We start from the raw sequence: 21,669 nt of genomic DNA, 5'->3' as shown, positions 1-21,669 counted from the left end.
ATGGGAGTTACACCCCTGTGACTTCATTTCATTTTTCATTCTTAAGGCAACTATGGGAACCAGATTGATGGCATGACCAAACCTGTCCTGCGGAGGAAGAAGGAGGGAGGGGATGGGGACGAGGAGGAATCCGAGCTGCTGCACAACTCCAGTGAGGATGAAGCTGATGAGGATGGAGAGATGGTCTCTGTCTCCTCATCTCAGCCCATGAAGCCCCTGGTTACAGACAGGTAAGTCTTGAATTCACCTCTCACCCGTGTGACCAGCTGTACACCCAACACTTGGCTATCCAGCACCACCAGTGCTCTAGCCCTATGATTGCTGCAACAAGCTGCCTTTTTTAATATCACCTGGGATCTTAAAAACTAGATGAGGTTATGGACACCCAGAGAGGAAGGGAGGATAAAAAAAAATTGTAGGAACAAGTTACTGAGAATGAGTTAGGCAGGAAATTGGGGTAAAAGACCAAATCCCCTCAGTCTCGCTAGCCTTCATCATCTCTCTTTGGCTCAGTCTGTCTACAGTCATTGATCAGAAAGCCCCAAACTGAATGGGATCAGCACACGTCTTTGTGTGCCCAGGCTGGACACAGACCAGGCTTGCATACAAGGGACTCATACTCAGGAAAGCTAATTGGATATAACCTAATGAGATGTACTTAAACTGGATTATTTTAATGATATTTTATCAGTAGATAAGTGCTAGTTATCAGAATTAATTGGCTAAGTTAATTCAATTCGGAAACAAAACACACCACATTGAACTAAGGCTATTTGTGCTTCGGATGAAGTCTGCATGAGATTCCCTCTTTTGTTCACCAACTCCTTGGGAAGGTGAATGCTGCAAGAAGAGGAGCAGCACCACACATCTGTGAGCCCATCTCCCTGGGCTCCATCTTCCCCTAGGTGAAGGCCCAAGTTGTTGGGAGCCTCACACTCAGCCGTGGGGCAGTGCTGACATATTCTGTCTGTAAATGTCACTGATGGCTTTAGCAGATGCTTGAGGTTCCGTGATGAGCCTTTGCCAATGCGTCGGCCCCAACAAATCCAGTGCAGGGAAGCGTGCTGGTGGAGATGCAGCCTCTCTCCTTGAAGATGTAGTGTAGATCAGTCTGGCCTCCCAAGTCCTCCATCCCCATCACAGCTCTGCCTCCCAGAAAGAGACAGGGGACACGGGCTATTCTTGCCATCACTATGACCACCATGGAGTATCTCATCTGCCTCCTCTTGCAGGAACTACTTCCACCTGCCGTACTTTGAGAAGAAGCCCTGCATCTACATCAAGAGCTGGTGGCAGGATCAGCGCCGCAGGCTGTATAACGCCAACATCATGGACAAGATTGCAGACAAGCTGGTCAGTACGTGCTGGGGAGGGAGGGAGTTGGGGCATGGGGTTAGCCATGGAGCACATCCAGGCTCCCTGAGCATCTCTGCAGCTTGCCACAAAGCAGGGACAAATCACGGTACGGATCCACCAGACAGCTTGTGCAGAAAGGGAGAAGTTCTCTGGTATGAAATGCTCCACATTTTGAACACTTCCAAAACCCAGAAGCTTTCTCAGTTTACTTTCTCAGTTAGACCCAGGAATTCTCATAAAGAGCAGAAGAGCAGGAAGGCTTCCCCTCCACAGACTGCAGGAGTGAAGCCACTTCTCTGGCAGAGCCTTATTAGTCATCTCAGCTAATTCCTGAGGAGCCTCTATATCAGCTCCAAATTGGTGGGGTCAAAGCAGGCATCCAGTTGCAGAATCTTAGAAGAGACCTTAAAGCCCACCCAGTTTCAGCCCCTGCTGTGGGTAGGGACACCTCCTATCAGATCAGGCTTTCTAGGGCTCCATCCAGCCTGGCTCTGAACATCTCCAGGGATGGAGCAGCCACAGCTTCTTTGGCAGCCTGTACCAGGGCCTCACCACCCTCATCATAACAGATTTCTTCCTAATGCCTACTCTAAATTTACTCTTTTGGTTTAATGCCATTACTCCTTGTCCTGTCACTACACCCCCTGTCTAGAGCAAGGAGTAGAGCAGAGGAGTCCCAGCAGGATCGGTAAAGAGAAAACCTAGCAAATCCAGCCAGGATGATGTGGGAGCTGTTCCCATCATCCAAAGCTGCCTCCCACAGCCTAACCTGTCCCAGACCCAAGTCCTGAAGTCATCACATGTGAAAAAGCAAATAGATGCTCCCACTAGCAGCCCCCTACAGGGTTGCTCCCTGTAGGACTGGACCTCACCCCCACTGCCCCCCTCTCCACTTCCCCTATCCCTGCTGCAGGAGGAAGGGCTCAATGATGTACAGGAAATGATCAAGACAGAGAAACCTCATCCAGAGCGCCGGCTCCGAGGGGTCCTGGAGGAGCTGAGCAGCGGATGCTTGTGAGTAAAAGATGGGCAGTAGTGCTGTACTGCAAACCCCTGCTTTCTGTGTGGTTATGGGCAAGGTTGTGGAACTGAGGTTGTGATCTCATCACGACTTATCCTCTGGAGGATAGGTAAGTATTTCATTGCATTGGCACAACACCACATGGGTTGCCTTTTGGCTTGGAGTGGTGCTTATGTCTGCACACCAACAATCCCAAAACAGCAACAGAAGCCTCAATATTGTGGCCTCTGTGTGCTGGTACCTGAATGGCACCTACTCTCCACGTACAGCACCACACTGGGAGCCAAAAAGCTGCCTGGAAAGGATTGCATTCCAAACGGGAACCAAAGACATTCATGCTTCCCTTCCCACAGGCGCTTTGTGACGCTGGCTGACAAGGACCAGCACCACTCTTCTCGCACGAGGTTGGACCGGGAGAGGCTCAAGTCCTGCATGCGGGAGCTGGTGAGTGTGATTCAGATGGGAAGATCTGAGACTAATTCTGACCTTGATAAAGCTATGGGGAATTTGCTCTTTGGGCATGGTGGTTTCCAGTTTCCATGCATTGAGGGTTTGGGGTTTACTGCTGGATGGAGGAGCCCAAGAGCTCTTGAGTCTTGCATGGATCCTAGGGACACTTGGGGATACACGACTGCCTCTCTTCCACTATGCTCTGCTTTGCCTTGGGAAGGAATCCAGAAGTACTGGCAAAGAGCCCTACTGATCTCAAACAGCTGAGGAAATTGGAGAGAAGGACTTTGGGGGGAACCTTGCAGAGCACAGCTGCTCCAGCAGTAGAGCTGGCCTAGATATCTGCTGCTGGTAGCCCAGCTCTTTGCAAAAGCATTAGATATGCAGAAGAGATGTGCAAAGACCAGCTTATCCAGCTGACACGGCCAAGGACACCAGCTTCCACAGACAACTGCAACTACAAAACTATGCATTTAATGCGTGAGAGCCTTCATGGCCCCTATTCTGAACTGTCTTGGACTTTCACTGCAGGAGAACATGGGCCAGCAAGCCACGACTCTGCGGTCACAGGTGAAGAAGAACACCATGAAAGACAAGCTGAAGCAGGTGCAGAACTTCCTGCAGAAGCTCCGTTTCTTGGCAGACGAGGTGCGTTCCCCTGCACGGAGGGAGCAGCAGGGCACTGACACAGCAGCCAGGGCCCAAGAGGAGCACTCTCTGCAATCTGTGTAGGTGCAAGAGGTCCTCATGGCATAGGTCTTGCCCAAGGAGCCTCTCCAAGTCTATAAACTGCCCCCATGGAGCACTGCTGGACTGGAACGGATCAGTGCTAAAACTCTTCCTCTCAACATCTTTCATAGTAGGAGACTGAGATATGGTCTCTGCCTATGAGCCCTCATGATCACTGAGTAATGAGGAAAGATAAATCTTTAGTCTTCTAACCCCCAAAGTTATTATTTTGATTAAAACAAATATAAATCCCAGTTTTTTTTCTAGCTAAGCTCCACGCTGCTGAGCTTAGGTCTCAGCAGCTTTGCTTAAGCAGACAAGGTTCTCCAGTGGGAGGCTCAAAATCAATGGTCATAATGTGGCACTAGGGGCATCCATCTGCTGTGGGATCTGCTGAATTTGCCCTACAAAGCTCTGCAACCTTGCCAGTGCCTCATTAGTTCAGAAAGAGGGCCTGACAGGTCTCTGGTTTTGTTCACAGCCCCAGCACACCATCCCCGACATCTTCGTCTGGATGATGAGCAATAACAAGCGCATTGCCTATGCCCGTGTCCCTTCTAAGGACATCCTCTACTCCATTGTGGATGAGGAGATGGGCAAGGACTGCGCCAAAGTGAAGACCGTCTTCCTCAAGGTGTGTGCCTGTCTTCCCAGGGGGAAATGCAGCCAAGAGGAGGGGGATGGAGAAGAGACAGACCAGGAGAGTGGGAGATAGAGATAAGAGAACCGAGGGTCCAATTTTGCTGGTCCTTGAATAGTAGGCACAAAAGGTCCACTGTTGATAGTGATAGAAACCTGCTGCTAGGAAGTATCTTATCCAGTTCAGTAGGTCAGAAATGTCTGGAAGAGGAATGATGTTTGATCCAGCTAGCCAGAAAAAGGAAATCTGGTTTGGAAAGAGGAAGTCAGTGCTGTAGAAAGAACATTTGGAAAAAATGAGGATGGGGTCCTCGTGTTTAAGTGGCAGGGGCGCAAGCAATGTAGTGCAGTGAAGTGTGGTGTGAGGTGGTCTGTCCTTCTCCAAGGCCTCCCCTGTCACCCTATAAACTTCTCTGTTCTTTATGCCCAGCTGCCTGGGAAGAGGGGTTTCGGACCTGCTGGCTGGACAGTTCAGGCCAAGATGGAGATTTACTTATGGCTGGGCCTCAACAAGCAGCGCAAAGACTTCCTGAGTGGTTTGCCTTGTGGCTTCGAGGAGAAAAAGACCACCAGAGGCCAAAACCTGCCGTCCTTCCCTCCCATCAGCCTTCTTTACACCAGTAAGAACTTCCCACCCTTGGTAGGTCTGGGAATAGGACATGGAGAGGGCAGGAGGGAGCCTGCTTGGACACCACTTGGGATGAGGGCATTCCAGTTGTCCCATTCTGCACCCATGCAAGCTGGGATGTGGGAATTGTGTGCCCTCTTCCCTGCTTCCCTGTTCTTAGCTGTCACTCTGCATATCAACAGTAGGATGCTGAGGAAATTCTTATCCACCTGGGACTCATGTTTTGAATGTATTTCCTTCGTTAGTGCTGGTCCTGAGCAAAAGGAGACTGCTGAGGTCTTTCTCTCCAGGCTGAGCCCCACAGCTGGGCTCCAGTGTTGCGTAGCAAGATGCCCCACTTCCATTCTCTGTTGCAGAGAAGCAAGTTTTCCAGCTGCGAGCCCACATGTACCAGGCCAGGAGTTTATTTGCTGCTGACAGTAGTGGCCTTTCAGACCCCTTTGCCCGAGTCTTCTTCACCTCCCAGAGCCAATGCACTGAGGTAAACATCATCTCCTGACCTGGAGGGCTGGAGGTTTCTGGGGTTGGTGTGACAATTGTCCCATCAGCTCTACATCCTGCTCCCACGCCACAGGTCTCATGACTGCTAGTGAATCATGGGGGAGGTTAAACACGGTGTGGGAAGGTTGTTATGACACTGGGGCTTGGCTGTTTCCAAGGGCCCTGTTGGAAGACCCTTCCCCAGCAGCACCTTCAGAACACACCCCATTCACCCACACACCGCCTCCCTGTGACTGCAATTTCACCTGCCTGGCTAGGAGGAACTGGAGCATGCTGAAAGCCCATTCCCATGGCTGCCTTTGGGACAGGGAAACTGAGACCAACATCCAGCCTGCTGCCCTTCTGTAGAGTCCCAACCCTGGGCTGGAGCTGTAAGTCCATCTTCCGTTCTTCTAGGTTCTCAATGAGACCCTGTGCCCAACCTGGGACCAGCTGCTGGTTTTTGACAATGTGGAGCTGTACGGAGAAGCCCATGAGATGCGGGACGACCCTCCTATAATTGTCATTGAGATCTATGACCAGGACACAGTGGTAAGATGAATCCTGGCAGAGAAAAATGTCACTAATTTTGATGCTATGTTCACAGGCCAGGAAGACAGTGCAGTAGGCACAGTGATGATGGGTTAACGGTTGGATTTGACCTTATTGGTCTTTTCCAACCCAAATGATTCTGTGAGGGTGCAAGAAGCATGTTTTCTCCTGATCCTTGCAAGAAGATACCCCCACATTTCCAAGAGCATGAACTAGGAGCCGCTGCTACTCATCTCTTAGACAAAACTGAATGACATCTTATTTTTGGAGAGTGAAGCAAGAGTTTTTGTGATGTGGTGATTGAGGAGACATTACCTTAGTCTTTCCCTTCAAAGTAGCTGCTCAATCATGGCCTCCTTGCTGCTCCAGCCCTAGGCCATTTCTTTTTCCTTGAAGATGTTTATGACTTAGAAAGTGCCTTCAGACAGGAAGCCAAAGCTGGCGCTAATCTTTGATGTCTCAAAAATGCAAAGAGGAAAGCTGAGATATATTGTGCTGGGCCAGCAAACTCATGTACTCTTTCCCTCTCTAGGGCAAAGCTGACTTCATGGGCCGCACCTTTGCCAAACCAGTGGTGAAAATGTCAGATGAGCAGTACTGCCCACCACGCTTCCCCCCACAGCTGGAATACTACCAGATCTACCGGGGCAACTCTACAGCAGGAGATCTTCTGGCTGCCTTCGAGCTGCTCCAGGTGCCAGCAAGCACAGACTGAGAGAGGGAAAGTTGTAAGGGAGTGGGAATTAATCCATGCTTATGCAAAGAGTGTGTATTTTGTACATCCTTGAAAATCCAGAAGGGCATAGCACAGCCACTGTGCCAGCAAGAGCTCCTGTGCAGTTATGCTGGTCAAGATGGTGTACAGCAAATCCCAGCTTTCTTCTGCACAGGACACCCTATTGAAGTCTTGTGTTAGCCCAAATTCTATACAGCATCACCGCAAGACATCATTAGATGTCTTGGTGCTCTCCAAGATGCCAGTTTGAACATTTCAGAGCTACGTGCCCTCTCCATCCCAGCTCTCACTTTTATTTCAAAGGGGACTTTATTTTGTGTGTCTTGCCTGCCGTGTCCTCAGATGCCCTGTGGTAATGGCAAGATCAGGGCAGCCTTGCAGATTACTGTTGAGTCTAGAGTCCTACCATCAAGGTGCTTTTCCTGTTTCTCTGTCCAAGCACCTTGCTCAAAGGCTTGTCCAAGTGTTTTGTTTTCCCAGCTTCCCCTTTCACACCTTGCCACAACTCATTCCTTCTGCCTAGAGCATTATGCCCCAAGTGTTCTGGGCTCTTCCCTGTATACAAAATAAAGCAGGAGGATGCATGCTTACTGCACATCCATTTCATTTTTGTTCTTTCTTGGAGCTTTGCAGAGAAGATGTGACTGTTCCATTATTGAAAGTTTTCAAAGCTCGGTTGAGCAATCTGCTCTAGGGAAAGATGTCCCTGCCCATGGCAGGGGGTTGAACTAGATGGTGTTTATGGGTCCCTTTGAACCCCAAATGTTATATGATTCTACAACACCGTGTTCCTAATCCACACTGCATTTCTTCCAGATTGGTTCTGGGGGCAAGTCAGACCTGCCCCCAATTGATGGCCCCACAGACATAGACCGAGGCCCCATCCTGCCGGTGCCACTGGGGATTCGGCCGGTGCTGAGTAAATACAGAGTGGAGGTAATTGCATCGGAGTGCCAGATCTTAATGTTCAAGCAGTGAGGTGGGCTGTGTGCATCTCACAGACTTGATCTTCTTGTGTTCAGTGAGGTCCCAGTGCAGAAAAGAAACTGCTGAAAGCAGCAGAGATCTTGGGTTATTCTGGATCAGCTGTGGGTTGGATTATGTGGGGTGTCAGACTGTGCTGCAGCCCCAGGCCATGCAGAGAAGAAGAGGAATGCTCAGGGATCCACAAGTCCCCAAGCAATGGCATTTGTTTCCCTGCTTCTCAACACAGCTTCTTTATACCAACTCCTATGGCCCCAGCTAGACTCCATCCAAGGGCAGTCCTTCTCACACTCATGCTTTCTCCTCCTGTCCTAGATCTTGTTTTGGGGACTCAGGGACCTGAAGAGAGTGAACCTGGCCCAAGTGGACCGACCCCGCGTGGACATTGAGTGTGCTGGGAAAGGGGTCCAGTCAGCCCTCATCCAGAACTACAAGAAAAACCCAAACTTCAGCACTTTGGTCAAGTGGTTTGAAGTGGTGAGTGCTTCTCTTCCCCATGGGCCCTCAACTGCCCCAGACTTTCTGAAGCCCCAAATGATGGCTCCTAGCCCCTCGCTTCAAGATTCTCTGCAGCAACAAAGGACTTGATCTCCAACCCAGTTGGCAGTGGCCTTTCTCTGAGCGCTCCCAAGGCCTGCTTTGCTGAGCTGCTCTACACCTCTTCCTCTCCTATCTCTGCTTTAGTTCCTGCTGGTCTCTCCAACCACCCATGTCCCAACCCCACAGCCCACATCCATCCCTTGCTAACTGGCATACCTTTGCATCCCAGGACCTCCCAGAGAACGAGCTGCTCCACCCGCCCTTGAACATCCGAGTGGTGGACTGCCGGGCTTTTGGGCGCTACACCTTGGTGGGCTCCCATACTGTCAGCTCCCTCCGAAAGTTCATCTACCGCCCACCAGATAAGAAAGCCCAGCACTGGAATATGACAGGTACCAGCGTTGGGCCACGGGGACACAGCTTGTGGGGTGTCTGTGGAGCACCGCAGACAACTGAGGGGCATGGACAAAGAGGAGATGGGATGGCTTCTGTTGTAAGACAAGACTGCTTCATCCCTAACATCTACAATAAGGGCAGTGAGGCACTGGCACCGGTTGCCCAGAGGTGGTGGTGCCTCATCCCTGCAGACACCCAAGGTCAGGCTGGATGGGGCTCTGAGCACCTGATGGAGCTGTGGGTGTCCCTGTTCATTGAAGGAGAATGGGATCAGGTGGCCTTTAAAGGTTTCTTCCAACTCAAACCGTTCTGTGGTTCTATGATCTCTGTATCTTCATGACTCCACACTTCCTATGTTCCCCAAGACTCAAGGTGAATTTGCTATGCTCTCTGCTGCTGCTGCTGCTGTTTGGACCTCTACTTGCATCTCTGTGTGCTGATATCTTCAGGGCAATCCCTTTCCGTATCTCTTCTCTAGAAGTTGGGGCAGATATTAAAAACAAACTTCTCTTATCATCTGCTTTCCTTTGTTACAGCACCATCTTTTAATCATGCTATAAGGGTCTGTGCTCATTCCCCCGCCCCTCTCCTCTGAGCAAGGTGACCTTACATCACTCCTGCATGAATATTGTAACGTCTTACCTGAGCTCTCAGTTTCTTTTCTACTCTCTCCTTCTCTCTTTTTCCCTCTATCTCTGTCCTCTGTCCAGCTAAACAGCTCAAAGGCTATCTGGCAATGGCCAACGGGGCCCCTCGCTCTCGCCCCACAGGGGAGATCATTGTCAACATGGAACCTGAGGTTCCTATCAAGAAGATGGAGACCATGGTGAAGCTAGAAGCTGTGAGTATCTGTGTGTCAGAGCTATGCTAACATTGCTTTCTTCACTGAACTGCCCATCTCTGAGGGATTTCCCCCAAAGGAGGATTGCTTTATCCTGTGCAATTACTGGGCTGGGTTGATGCTTGGAGTTGAAAGGTCTTGGGTCAGTACCAGTCCTACAAACAACCTCTTTCTGTTCTGGCTAGACTCAACTGTTTCTTGCTGTCCAGAGAAGGACAATTCTGGGCTAAGCGAATTAGACAGCTTCAAGTTTTCCTTCAAAAATGGTCAAACGAGAATGAGGACTTCTCTTCCTATGCAAGAAAAGCTCAAAGAGAGCAGAGTCTTTGTTGCATGGAATAGTGGTTCTCCTTGGAACCCAAGCAAGGTGTCTCCAAGGCAGAGATGAGTTTGGTGTGTCACAGCAGCATCACCCATGTGTACAGATCTTTCCCAGCCAGGGCTCTGTGCAAGGCTTATGGTACCTTACACCATGGGTCTGTGACTTTTCCAGCTTGCCATGCACATATGTACCTGTGTATATGCAAACTCAGGTGAGGTTGCACCATTAACCTGCTCTTCCTCTCTGTTCTCTTCCACCCTGGGCGGCAGAACTCTGATGCGGTGGTGAAGGTGGACGTGGTAAGTGATGGCACTGCTCATCATCCCTGCTCCCAACCTCTACACCCCATCCTACCCTTCTGAGCAGCTTTCAATGGACCATGCATCCAGCATGTGGGGACCAGTGGCATTTTGTCCCAGGGAAGAGATGGAGTAGCGTTGCCTGTTAAAGAACTTTGGCCTGGTCACCACAGACTGGGAAGCACTTCTGGACCAACACTTCCCAGCACTGCTGTTCCAGGAGGAGTAGGGCAGACAGCTTCCTGGGAAGGAGGTGCTGGTTATTGCCACCACAACCAGGTGCCAGAACCCAGAGGGGTTTGTTGTGCCTCCAGGAGGACACAGGGTACTTCCCAGGCAGAGGGAGGATCGCTGCCACATACAGTGCTGTAGCATGAGAAATGCATGGATGAAATGGATGACGGATAGGAGATGTCTCAGGATGCTGGCACAGGATTGCTGGAGCCTTGGGCACCTCACTTTGCTGCTCAGTGCCCATGTCTCTGTCTTTAAAAGGGGGAAAGTACTAAAGTGGCCATGCAGCCAGGAGGCACTGTCTGCTCAGGTTCTCTCCCCACCACCTTTCCACTACAAGATGTGTTTGATTTTCACCTGAATCCTCTTCTCTGCCTTTGCTACCCTTGTTCCCCTCAGTCTGAAGAAGAGAAGGAGAAAAAGAAAAAGAAGAAGAAAGGAGGAGGAGGAGGAGGAGGAGAAGAGATAGAAGAGGAGGAGCCAGATGAGAGCATGCTGGACTGGTGGTCCAAGTATTTTGCTTCAATTGAGACTATGAAAGAGGTGGGTGCTGAACAAAGGAGCGGGGGTATGTAGGCTGGAACAGGAGAACGCCATTACCTCCTGTAAGCAAGGCCTCAGCTCTCTCCAGCTGTTGGTGAGGCATTCACTTGGCAGAGCTGAGCAGGATTCAGCTTCCTTGCACGCACTTGGTATGCACATGGTGTTGGGTTTGCAGGCAAACACAACTGATAACAGCATCACTGCTCAAGGCTGCACCAAGCACCTTTGTGGCCAGACCTTAGCTCGCTGTTCGGATAGGAAAAAAGCTATGACCCTGAGTCAGGCATTTCCAGTGAGCACAGAGCCTCTTAACACAGTCGCCCACTCCCTGCTTGCTTCATTTCTCCCCCAGCAACTTCGGCAGCAGGAAGCGGCTGCAGCAGAAGCAGAGGAGAAGGAAGAGATGGAGATTGCAGACGGTAAGCAGCTTGCAAGCAAGAGAGGGAGTGGAGCTGCAAAGGGGAGGACCAGGGCTTGAGCACCCTGCCGGACCATGCATGTGGCCATTTGCACTCATCCATTTGCAGCCTGGAGGCTCCTTGCCAGTCCCATCAGCAGGGCTGGAACAGGTTTCCCTGAGGACTCTCACCCATCCTTTCCGTATGTCCCACATTCATATGACAGCAGGTTGCTGTGTTACTTAGGCAATGCAAAATTTATTAGCTGAGAGAAGCATAGAGCCTGGTTCTATTATGAATGCCAGCCTTCATATCATAAGAAAGATGAAGTGAAGTCTTGCCAAACTTGGCAAAGCTTCTTCATTGGGTTTGCTGTCATGGTAGGGATGCTGGGGGATGTCTTGCATCCCACATCCTTCTCGTTCTGTCTTCTGAGCAGGACCCATTTCCCCTTGGCACTCCCATTCCTTCCTCCATTCCTCTTCCACACTATGTCCTTGTTTTTTGTCTGTCCTCATCTGCACTGCCCAGCAATCATGAAAGCTGGCAGATTGAGGCAGAGAGGGATGGGGAATTGTAGATGGGTGGGAGAAGAGCACAACATTGCTCAGCTCAGACTTCTTTTAACAGCCTTTCTTTGTGTAACTGGTGCCACCAGCTGGTGGCTGATCTGAATAGAGACCCTGCTGGCCATGGGCATCACCCTCTGTAAGGGCAGCAGCCTATGCCTTGGTGCTGAGCATCAAGCACCGTCACCTTTGCAGTACCTAGGCTGGGCTTTTCTTCTCCAGGTTGCACGTGACAGGAAAATTCTTCAGTGGGAGGAAGAAAAGGAGATGCTGTTGGTAGGATCAGGTCTTATTACTACTATGGAGGCTAGCTAGAAGCTAGTGCTCTCAGTCATCTAAGTAATTTATGTTCTGGAAGCTCCTTGCATGGAGGCCACTCGGCTTCTGAAAATGCTGTGATAAAAGCAGCAATGGCCAGAGAACAAGGAAAGAGAGGAGAGGGCTTGAAGAATTACTCCAGAGCTGGAATGGGAGCTGCAAGCAGTCACAGCTGTCAGCTTTCATGATCCTTCCATTTTAAAGACCTTGATCAAGTCTCCCTTCCCTGTCTCCCCCACCCTTCCTCACCTTCATTTCCATCTCCTCCTTCCCTGCCACTTCCCCTTGGACCCAGAAATCAAATTTGATGACTCTCCCATGAAAGGCTTCAAGGGCCAGGCAAAGAACAAGGAGAAGTCCAAGACACCCAAAGATGACAAGAAGAAGAAGCAGCAGTCAGCCCCTGAGCTCCCCGAGAAGAAGAACAAGCAGAAGATTGATGAACTGAAGGTGCGTGTGTCAGCAAGAAGGAGGTCCTGCAGCTTGGTTTGGCTCTGGCTAGAGGGGAGGGCTTTCCAGCCCTGGCCAGCCAAATTGAGATTCAGCAGGGATGGGCTCTGTTTTATGGTACATGGTGTTTACTAGGATTGATGTAGCCTGTGAATCTGGGGCTCAGAACCTGAGTCTTCCACAGTTTGGGAAGAGCTGCTCTCATCCATTCAGCTGAACATCCCTCTTGTACACAATCAGCCTGGGGAGGCACTTACATCAAGGTCCAAACCAAAGATCCCTTCTCTTCCTAGAGAATTCAGCACTGGGAGCTTTGTTCCATCTTAGTTGCACTGGGCAGTCACCATGTTTTTTCCTCAGTGGTTTTGTTGTTGTTTTGGTTGTTGTTTTCTGTTGGTGTTGTTGTTTTTACCTGTTTCCCCTCCTTTCTGTCTTCTAGGTCTTCAACAAAGAGCTGGAAACAGAGTTTGATAACTTTGAGGACTGGCTGCACACCTTCAACCTGCTCCGTGGGAAGATTGGGGACAATGATGACAATGCAACAGAAGAAGAGCGGATAGTGGGAAGGTTCAAAGTGAGTTTGGTGGTTGAGTTGGCCCAGGACAGGGACAGTCCTTGCCTACAGGCTTCTGTGCTGAAGGTGTGTCAATGGGAAGGGATTGGATGCAGTAAAAATCAAATTGCATTGACCCAACCACAAAACCTTGCATGGATGGAAAGCCTCCATGGATAGTTCCAGGCTTCAGGTAGCGCATCTACAGAGAGAATGGTCTGTAGGCAAACAGATGCTTGACAGTTCTTACAGAGGGCTTCTCCTCTTCAAAGACTGCTGTGGAAATGAATCCTGCCCTTGGTTTTCTCTGTGAACCATTTCTCCCCAGGAGTACTCACCTGGACTCACTGTCATGGTGCACTGGTGCCAATACCCAGGCAATGCAGGAGCACATCTGTCCACTGTAAGATTCTTGGACAAGTGAGGCTGCTTTTGGAGGGTGTGATCCTGACCAGATTAAGCCTATTAATGCCAAATTTGTGCTTTGCTTGTGTTAAGTGATATAAAAAGTGTGGCTGCCACCTCCAACTACTCTGGCCAGGACCACTCCTGCCCAGCTCCAAGAGCCCAGCCTGGTGCCTAGGACTTGGGATCTCTGCCCCAGGCTGTTGTCCTTCTGTAGTTTTACCTTGGAAATCCCTGTACATAAGCACCTTGCTAGTCTGATTCCTCTGCAAGCGTCCTTCCCTTTGTCCAATTTCTTTGCTTCTGGTAGCAAACCCTGAAAGCAGTGCTTGAGATATGCTTGAGATATGCTTCCAGATATGCTACAGCACATGGCTAGAGGCAAGGCTGAGCCCAAGGTGATCTGGGATGGGCCTGCTCACCCTGGGCAGCTGGGTTCTAATCAGGTTGTGCACTCCCTCCCACCAGGGATCCATGTGTGTCTACAAAGTGCCTCTCCCTGATGATATTACGAAGGAGGCAGGATACGACCCCACCTTTGGCATGTTCCAGGGGATTCCCAGCAATGACCCCATCAATGTGCTGGTCCGAGTCTATATTGTGAGGGTGAGTATAATAGCATGGTGTGGCAAGGTATGATCCTGTGCTCCCTTCCACACTGGTCCTAAATCTGCATGGACATTGGGTTTTAGCTCTCAGGGTCTGGACTAGAAGGTGCTGGTTCCTTACATCCCCATCATGCTTTAGTACAGAGCACATGCAGAGCACAGTGGGAGCTGGTGGGAACTAGCAGACCTGGCAGAAGGGGGTGGCACCTTTCTTCAGCATATCCTGAATTATTATCAGCCTGGTGCAGCTAATGGACACTACGTCCTTACATATACAGAGAAACTCTGACCCCCCAAACTAGTTCACCTTGTGTTTGCAAGAACAGGAGAGAGACATCAGTGAGGCACTAGTCCTGCTTAGAAGCACACAGGCTGGCCCTTTTTAGCACTTTGCCCCTGATATTTTACAAATACAACTTTGGGTAATGTTTCCTACTAGCCTGGTTCTCCATCCAGTGCAGCATCGTTGTGACCAGTGGTGAGGAGGAGTCTCCCATCCATCATCACCACTGATGTTGTGACAGTAGATACCAGCCTGGCCAGTACCACTGCTAACTGGGACTGGCTTCATCACTAGATTTGCCCCAGCATGGAAAACTGGTGATGTGTGCAACGATGGAGGCTGGAACTAGAGAGTTTGAAATCACCCTTAATATGAGGGTGATTTATGAGAAAAATTCCCTTTGTGAGGTGAATCCCCCACAAGCCCTGGACCCCAAAGTAGTCAGTGGAGAGAACAACAGCTGGAGGAGAAAGTCTTCTTGACCTACTAGTTAAGTTTTGCTCTGGGTCTCTCTTTAAAGAGAGACAGCAAAGGAGGTTCTGTTTACGTATTTCTGAGGGGACACAGCCAACTATGCCTGGCTAGGCCAACCCAACTTCTCCCAGGTGGAGACAGGGGTTAACATGCAGGACTTCTCACCAGCTTAAGCCGAGTGATTCTATTTAGGGAACAAAAGAGTTCCACCATGTGGCTTTGGCCAGGTAGAGCCACCTGGTCTCACGGATCAGGACAGAAACATTGCTGAATTGTTCATTAGTATGGATGGGGCTGACTTGATATTTCTCCACTCCAGGCCACAGACCTCCACCCAGCTGACATCAACGGGAAAGCTGACCCTTATATTGCCATCAAGCTGGGGAAGACAGACATCAAAGACAAGGAGAACTATATCTCCAAGCAGCTGAACCCTGTCTTTGGAAAGTGAGTTGCCCACCCTCTATACACCTGTTCACACCCAGAATGGGTTAGCTAAGCTTGTCATCACTTGGACCTGCACCCTACTCATCCCACAGCTGCTTAGTTTTCGGAGGTTGGGACTCATCACACAGAAGTTTCCTTACAAGTGTGCAGGCATACTCATTTAAGCCCATCTCTCCTTTAGCAACAGTGTGGTCAACATAGTAAAGGATGTTTAGGAGGTGTCCACATCTGAACGTGATAAAGTATCTGCTTTAAGAGGTCTGAACTCCTGTGAGAGTATTGCCTGGCTTGCCAGTGACCCACCAACTTAGTTTCAGGGATGCTGAGTCAACCAAGTCAAGCAGTCATCATCTGCTACCTTCTTTCTAGGGCCGCTGGATCCAAAACAGCTCATGCAGAGATACAGCTACAATGCATACATTGAACACAGTGTAGTGACAACAGTAAATTGACAACAGACTGGAGCAGACTCGACTTGCTCATGATCTTGAGCAGCAGCCAAGTGTTCCAACTCATTCTCTTTCTCTTCATCTGCTTTCCCCTGGCTTAGGTCCTTTGACATTGAGGCCACCTTCCCCATGGAGTCCATGCTGACAGTGGCAGTGTACGACTGGGACTTGGTGGGGACAGATGACCTCATTGGGGAGACCAAGATTGACCTGGAGAACCGCTACTACAGCAAGCACCGAGCTACATGTGGGGTGTCACAGACTTACTCCATGTACGAACAAAGCTTGCTCTGCCCAGTCTCCTGCCTGGACCCATGCCTGTCTCATCTTCCACGCCAAGCCTAGATCTCCTGCAGGAATCTCCCTCTTTCATTGCCTTCTGATGGGGAAGTCTGTGCTGTACTTTTTCTCTTAACAGGGGTTTTAGGACCAGAACAGGAGTGCAACAGCAGAGTGGGTTCTAAGCAGGAATCCAGGGCTGGGAAGAAGGGGTTGAGGCACTGATGGGGCTCAGTAGAAGAGTGAGACTAGAGCTGTAATAACAGGAGAACCAAAGGAGCAAAGCATCAGAGGTCAAGCAGGGTGCACTGGGGATTTCAGGTCTGAATCAGCATGGACTAAAGGGACTGGGGCAGAAAGGTGTTAGCAAAGTACAGAGCAGGGATGCAGTGGTACCTGTCTGCTTTGAGGTTTCACATTTGGAGCCCCAGATGTTTATGAGTGCTGAGTCCTTCTGGGCAGTAGCATTTACAAGGCTTGCAGAGGGAAACAGCATATCTTCTTTCTTCTTGCTACTACTTCACTGACTTGTCCTCCTGTTTGCAGACATGGGTATAACATCTGGCGTGACCCCATGAAGCCCTCCCAGATCCTGTCCAAACTGTGCAAAGAGGGCAAAGTGGATGGGCCACACTTTGGGCCAGGAGGAAGAGTGAAAGTTGCCAACAGGGTGTACACTGGTCCCACGGAGATTGAGGATGAAAATGGTACCTGCCCCACGGGATGAAGGTTGGAGGGGAGCGGGGGTCTGGGTGTCTCCTCATCGTCCAGGGTTGGAGACAGGTCTAGTGGCCCCAAAATCCTAATGCAATGTTGCAGTCCTTCTCCATCTACCACTTTACATTGACCCTTCACTTTGCTGCCAGCTGGATGGTGTCTTGTAGACCACCTGGGCCAGTGAGGTGCTGTTAGAATTGCTCATGGGTGTCCATGGCATGAGATCACCAAAGCTGCCTTTAGAACATTCTCCTGACAGTGTATGCTTGAGGAGCAATGAAGAGAGCCCACCTTGATCTTTGCGGCTTTTAGGAAGCTCCGTGTCCCTGATGTAACTGAGTCTTCAAAGGTTGTGTCCCAGTGCACTCATGTTCACAAGAAAGATGAAAGCAGGCCATGAAGTGTGTACAGGAGGAGAATGTGGTCAAAAGATACGGAGTTGGTTCAGCCTGAGTAAAAGCAGGCTGGTGGGGGATCTGGACCTCCTGCGAATGGTTAAGGTAACAGGAGAAAGAGAAGAGTTAGGAAGTGTTGGCTCAAGTGGATACTAGTGAATGGAGAGGAGTCACTAGCAGGCACTTCAGCTTCCTCAGAGCAGGGAGAAGCTTGCAAGAGGAATCCAAGAAGAGTGCACGTGTGTGTGTGCGTGTATTGGTGCCAGGAAAATCTGGGTGCTTCTTGAGCAGAGGAATAGGGTTGTTTGCTCTCCTTGGTGTCTTTCCATCTAGATCTCCAAGCTCCTTTGCCCACGCAGGTCAGAAGAAGCAGACAGATGAACACTTGGCCCTGACCGTGCTGCGCCACTGGGAGGATGTCCCACGGGCAGGCTGCAAGCTGGTCCCTGAGCACGTGGAGACGCGCCCGCTGCTGAACCCTGACAAGCCGGGCATTGAGCAGGTCCTCCAGGCCCCCTGGAGCAGCACTTGGGCATCAACAGCCCTTAGCACTTGCCTGTTAACTCCACTAGACAGAATCTTCAGTGTCTCTCCCTGTCAAGGCTGTCCGTTTCATACCCCTAAGTATTTGGGTCCCCTGGCTCCTCCATGCCCATGCATCTCAGCACCACACCATGTCATGAGGGTGGGCAAGGACTTCTGGCCAGACTGTACCCCACTTCTGGCATGACCAGACTGACGCTGAAGGGCAGGAGGAGTTCAGGGGAATGCTGTGGGTACGAGGAGCAAGGAGGGGCCAGGGAGCTGACTGCACCTCTTCAACCTTGCAGGGTCGCCTGGAGATGTGGGTGGACATGTTCCCCATGGATATGCCAGCACCTGGCCCTGCCATTGATATTTCCCCCAGGAAACCAAAGAAGTAAGGAATGTCCCAATCAAATGATCACTGGGGAATACTATGGCTGGGGGCACAGTCCTGCTTCTTCCCACTACTTGTGTTTCTCCACGGCCCAGCCCTCTGTCCAGGCACTGCAGCTATTCAGGCACTTCCAGACATCTTAAGAATGGAGGCACCAAGTGATGTCTTCCCCTTCCAGAGCTTCCAGAGCCCTCAAATATTCTGCCTGGCAGCTCCTGATTTTGCTGTGTCTGCCTAGACTAGGAAATTAGAACTGCCATCCCAGCCCCTCTAGTGACAGCGTTATGTTAGGGCATGACATTCCTGGTCAGTTTGGATGGGCTCTTTTCAGGAGGAGAGGGCTGCCACTGAGACAGGGTTGTTCAACCCAAGCAGGACAGAGCAGGCACTGTCAAAATGGCCTCTCCTGCCTCCTTTGGAGAGAAGACACGTTTTCTCCCTCTGCATCTTTCCTAGTCCTGCCTTACTCTACTGCACTGTGTCCTTTTCCCACCCCAGGAGTGTAGAGCAGGGATCCCACTGGGAATCTTTTGCATTCACATGCACTGCAGATGAGGTATTGGATGGAGAGAATTTCTCTGGATTCCAGAGGGCTGCAGTTGGGATCTCAAGATTGAGGCTGCTGGAAAGCCAAGGCCAAGGGCAATGTCCAGACACCAGCACAGAGGAAAAGCAGAGGTTTATCTGGCAGCCCAGGACAGCCATGTCCAGCAGTGACCTGTAACCTGGTGCTGGAGCCCTGGCACAGGGAACAGAAAGCTGTGGGGGTTTCTCGCTGGGGATCTCCTGTGGGAGATGGAGAGGTCAGCTTGGCCTCACTGAGTCTCAACTTGCTGATAATGAGGCCCTGGAAAGGAGACAGAGGGTCTGAATAAACAGGAGTGTTTTGTACCTAGCCATAAAACAAACTCTGCTGATTATGAAGACTGCTGGGCAACCTGCTCTGGGCAGCCCTGCTGGCACAGGAGGGGATCTCCAGCCGGTGGGCTGGGATTCTGTTATGGCCCTGCTGTGTCTGGAAGAGCTAACACAGACTGTTTTAGTGATAAATCTACCCAGCTATCAAGCCATGCTGTCCCCTAGATCCTCTGGCCTGGATTGTGCAGAAGCTTAGGAGAAAGAAAGTAAAGCTGCTCCACTGACCCCTCCTGAAGTCAGTTGATCCCAGTTCTTACCCATCCCTGATCCCTTTCTTTGGATAAGATCCCTGTGAGCAGATCCCCATGTGCAGATCCCTGTGCTCCCCATGCCTGGAACCAGTCTCCCATCCCCCTTGTTTCTTTCCTCCTTCCCCTTCCCCACCACTTCACCTCCTTGTCTCCCTTTCTCCTGCCAGGTATGAGCTCAGAGTGATAGTGTGGAACACAGACGAGGTCATCCTGGAAGATGATGACTACTTCACTGGCGAGAAATCCAGTGACATTTTTGTCAGGGGGTAGGTACAGCACCGTCACTTCCTTTGCCTCAGCCATGGGAGTGCTGGTGCTATAGGGGACACAGGGTGAGTCTAGGGGTAGATGTGGGTGCGAGATTAGATAGCACCAACACTGTCTCCAGTGATGCGATGCCTTGCCAAGCTGGGCACCTCCGGTCCTGTCACCAGAGATTGGGTCAGCAGAGTCCACCCCACCCAGAAGCAGAGCCTGCATCAGACTCTAAATCTTCCTGATGGGCTCAAATAGATGCAGCCTGATATAGGGAACCCACAGTGACCAGTACAGACTGAGCTGCCTCTGCACGAACACCTAAAGTTGGTGGAGCTCAGACTACCCCATGGTGGAGTGAGAAGAACTATATAGCAACCTCTGGGCTTGTCCACTCCAACTGTGTGGGATGGGGATACCACTCCAGCATGCTCTGCTCCAGATTCTCATGCAATGCTCCTTGCTCCTGTCCACCACCAACATCCTCCTTCCTGGAGAAATATTCCCAACAGCCAGCTTGAATTTCTTGCACTCAAACCCCACTGTTCCCTCTAGGACCCTCCTCTGGGGCTGCTGCAGTGATTCACAGAATCACAGAGCGACTCAAGCAGCCCCAGCTCATCACTTAAGGCTCTTAGGTCCTTCCAGTCTGTCCATGCCTTGCTGGCCTGGAGGCATCCTGGCTGCACACACAGGATGGCCCCACGTCCCCTCCTCCTTTCTGGAGAGTTGTACCCCTCTGGGCCCTGCAGGTGGCTGAAGGGTCAGCAGGAGGACAAGCAAGACACAGATGTCCATTACCACTCGCTCACCGGCGAAGGCAACTTCAACTGGCGTTACATCTTCCCCTTTGACTACCTGATGGCAGAGGAGAAGATTGTCATTTCCAAAAAAGAATCCATGTTCTCCTGGGACGAGACCGAGTACAAGATCCCAGCTCGCCTCACCCTGCAGGTCTGGGATGCTGACCACTTCTCAGCTGATGATTTCCTTGGTAAGGCCGGGGGTCTGTTGAGCTGGGGCAGTGGGACAACCAGCAGGGTTCTATCTGGGGCTGGAGGAGCAGGGGGTGGTGTAGGTGAGGCAACACCTGGACAGGAGCAGAGCTCAGAAGGGCAGCCCTGGTCCTCAAGCCCACTGCATCTTACAGATCCCTTTGGATGTTGTCTGTAAATGTGTATAGGATCAGAGCCCTTATCTTCTCTGCTGCTGTTCAAAAGCTGGTCCTGAAAGCAGACATCAGCTTTTTAGTTCCCAAAGCAGTTCAGAATAGTTTTCCAGGGAAGGAGATGATGGCCAAGCCCGTCTCCAGCCAAGGATTTGCGTTTTGGGGGTGCCAACATCTATGCTTCCTTGTCTCCTGCCAGGGGCCATCGAGTTGGACCTGAACCGCTTTCCCCGGGGAGCCAAGACATCCAAGCAGTGCAGTCTGGAAATGGTGACAAACGAGGCAGAGCTGCCCATGGTCTCAATCTTCAAGCAAAAGAGGGTGAAGGGCTGGTGGCCATTTGTGGCCAGGGATGAGAATGACGAGCTGGAGATCACCGTAAGGATGGGGAGAAGGGGGTGATTTTCCACCCTGGGGACCACAGTCATTGCAGACCATCCCCATACTCCTCTCTGCTCCCTTAGGCCCCCCTATCACCATGGCTGTGGGCCAGGCAGGGAGCATAGCCTGGGGCACAGCATCCTTCTCTCCCTTCAGGGGAAAGTCGAAGCTGAACTGCACCTCCTGACTGCAGAGGAGGCAGAGAAATCGCCTGCTGGGCTGGCACGCAATGAGCCCGACCCGCTGGAGAAACCCAAGTAAGCAGAAAACCCATCTCCCCAGCAGATGCCAGGGCTCCTATGAGATGCTGCTGAGTGGTGCTCAGAGAGGGACCCATGCATGGGGAGGTGAAGAAGGGTCACACCTCAGGGATGGAAGTTATGGGCATGGCCCTTCTCCTTTGATTCCCCACCGTTGCCCACTATTCACTGCCTGGCTACCTTTCCATTTAGCTTCATCCCCTTTTTCTGGCCTCCCAACTCCTCCTCTCTTGTCCTGACCAACAAGACACTAGCTCCCAGTGGCTCCCCCACATCCCTGCCCTTGCTCTGTCTGCACATGTCCTGCTAGTTCCCCTCACAAAGGTTACCCAGGGACAGACCCATGGCCTCCCTTTCCACCCTGTGGTTCTTTAGCTGTGCTGCCTGCCTTCTCCATGACTGTGGCATTCATGAGGGTGTTT

At 51.0% G+C, this 21,669-nt stretch overlaps 1 protein-coding gene across 3 annotated transcripts in view; it reads left to right on the top strand.

Annotated features, from left to right (window-relative positions):
* OTOF (otoferlin) overlaps positions 1–21,669 on the top strand; it is a 71,374-nt gene that overhangs the window by 49,511 nt on the left and 194 nt on the right. For 2 of the 3 annotated variants that reach the window (XM_042887486.1, XM_042887485.1), the window contains 29 exons: positions 47–230; positions 1,233–1,353; positions 2,270–2,370; positions 2,731–2,821; positions 3,359–3,475; positions 4,038–4,190; positions 4,626–4,815; positions 5,180–5,304; positions 5,721–5,855; positions 6,388–6,549; positions 7,408–7,527; positions 7,891–8,052; positions 8,345–8,507; positions 9,282–9,352; positions 9,944–9,973; positions 10,607–10,750; positions 11,103–11,169; positions 12,361–12,485; positions 12,925–13,059; positions 13,912–14,049; positions 15,128–15,255; positions 15,806–15,976; positions 16,530–16,690; positions 17,455–17,597; positions 17,926–18,014; positions 19,351–19,449; positions 20,191–20,432; positions 20,806–20,984; positions 21,144–21,244. In XM_042887486.1, coding sequence (XP_042743420.1) covers positions 47–230; positions 1,233–1,353; positions 2,270–2,370; positions 2,731–2,821; positions 3,359–3,475; positions 4,038–4,190; positions 4,626–4,815; positions 5,180–5,304; positions 5,721–5,855; positions 6,388–6,549; positions 7,408–7,527; positions 7,891–8,052; positions 8,345–8,507; positions 9,282–9,352; positions 9,944–9,973; positions 10,607–10,750; positions 11,103–11,169; positions 12,361–12,485; positions 12,925–13,059; positions 13,912–14,049; positions 15,128–15,255; positions 15,806–15,976; positions 16,530–16,690; positions 17,455–17,597; positions 17,926–18,014; positions 19,351–19,449; positions 20,191–20,432; positions 20,806–20,984; positions 21,144–21,244 — 3,847 coding nt within the window. Of the gene's footprint in view, positions 1–46; positions 231–1,232; positions 1,354–2,269; positions 2,371–2,730; positions 2,822–3,358; positions 3,476–4,037; positions 4,191–4,625; positions 4,816–5,179; positions 5,305–5,720; positions 5,856–6,387; positions 6,550–7,407; positions 7,528–7,890; positions 8,053–8,344; positions 8,508–9,221; positions 9,353–9,943; positions 9,974–10,606; positions 10,751–11,102; positions 11,170–12,360; positions 12,486–12,924; positions 13,060–13,911; positions 14,050–15,127; positions 15,256–15,805; positions 15,977–16,529; positions 16,691–17,454; positions 17,598–17,925; positions 18,015–19,350; positions 19,450–20,190; positions 20,433–20,805; positions 20,985–21,143; positions 21,245–21,669 lie in introns of all 3 variants that reach the window. The other variant, XM_042887484.1, reaches the window with a different exon arrangement.

Source organism: Lagopus leucura, unplaced genomic scaffold, assembly GCF_019238085.1.
Source record: "Lagopus leucura isolate 7727_CA_CO unplaced genomic scaffold, USGS_WTPT01 Super-Scaffold_100088, whole genome shotgun sequence".
Taxonomy (NCBI): domain Eukaryota; kingdom Metazoa; phylum Chordata; class Aves; order Galliformes; family Phasianidae; genus Lagopus; species Lagopus leucura.
Note: the sequence above shows the minus strand (reverse complement) of the source record. Positions and strands in the feature narration are given on the sequence as shown.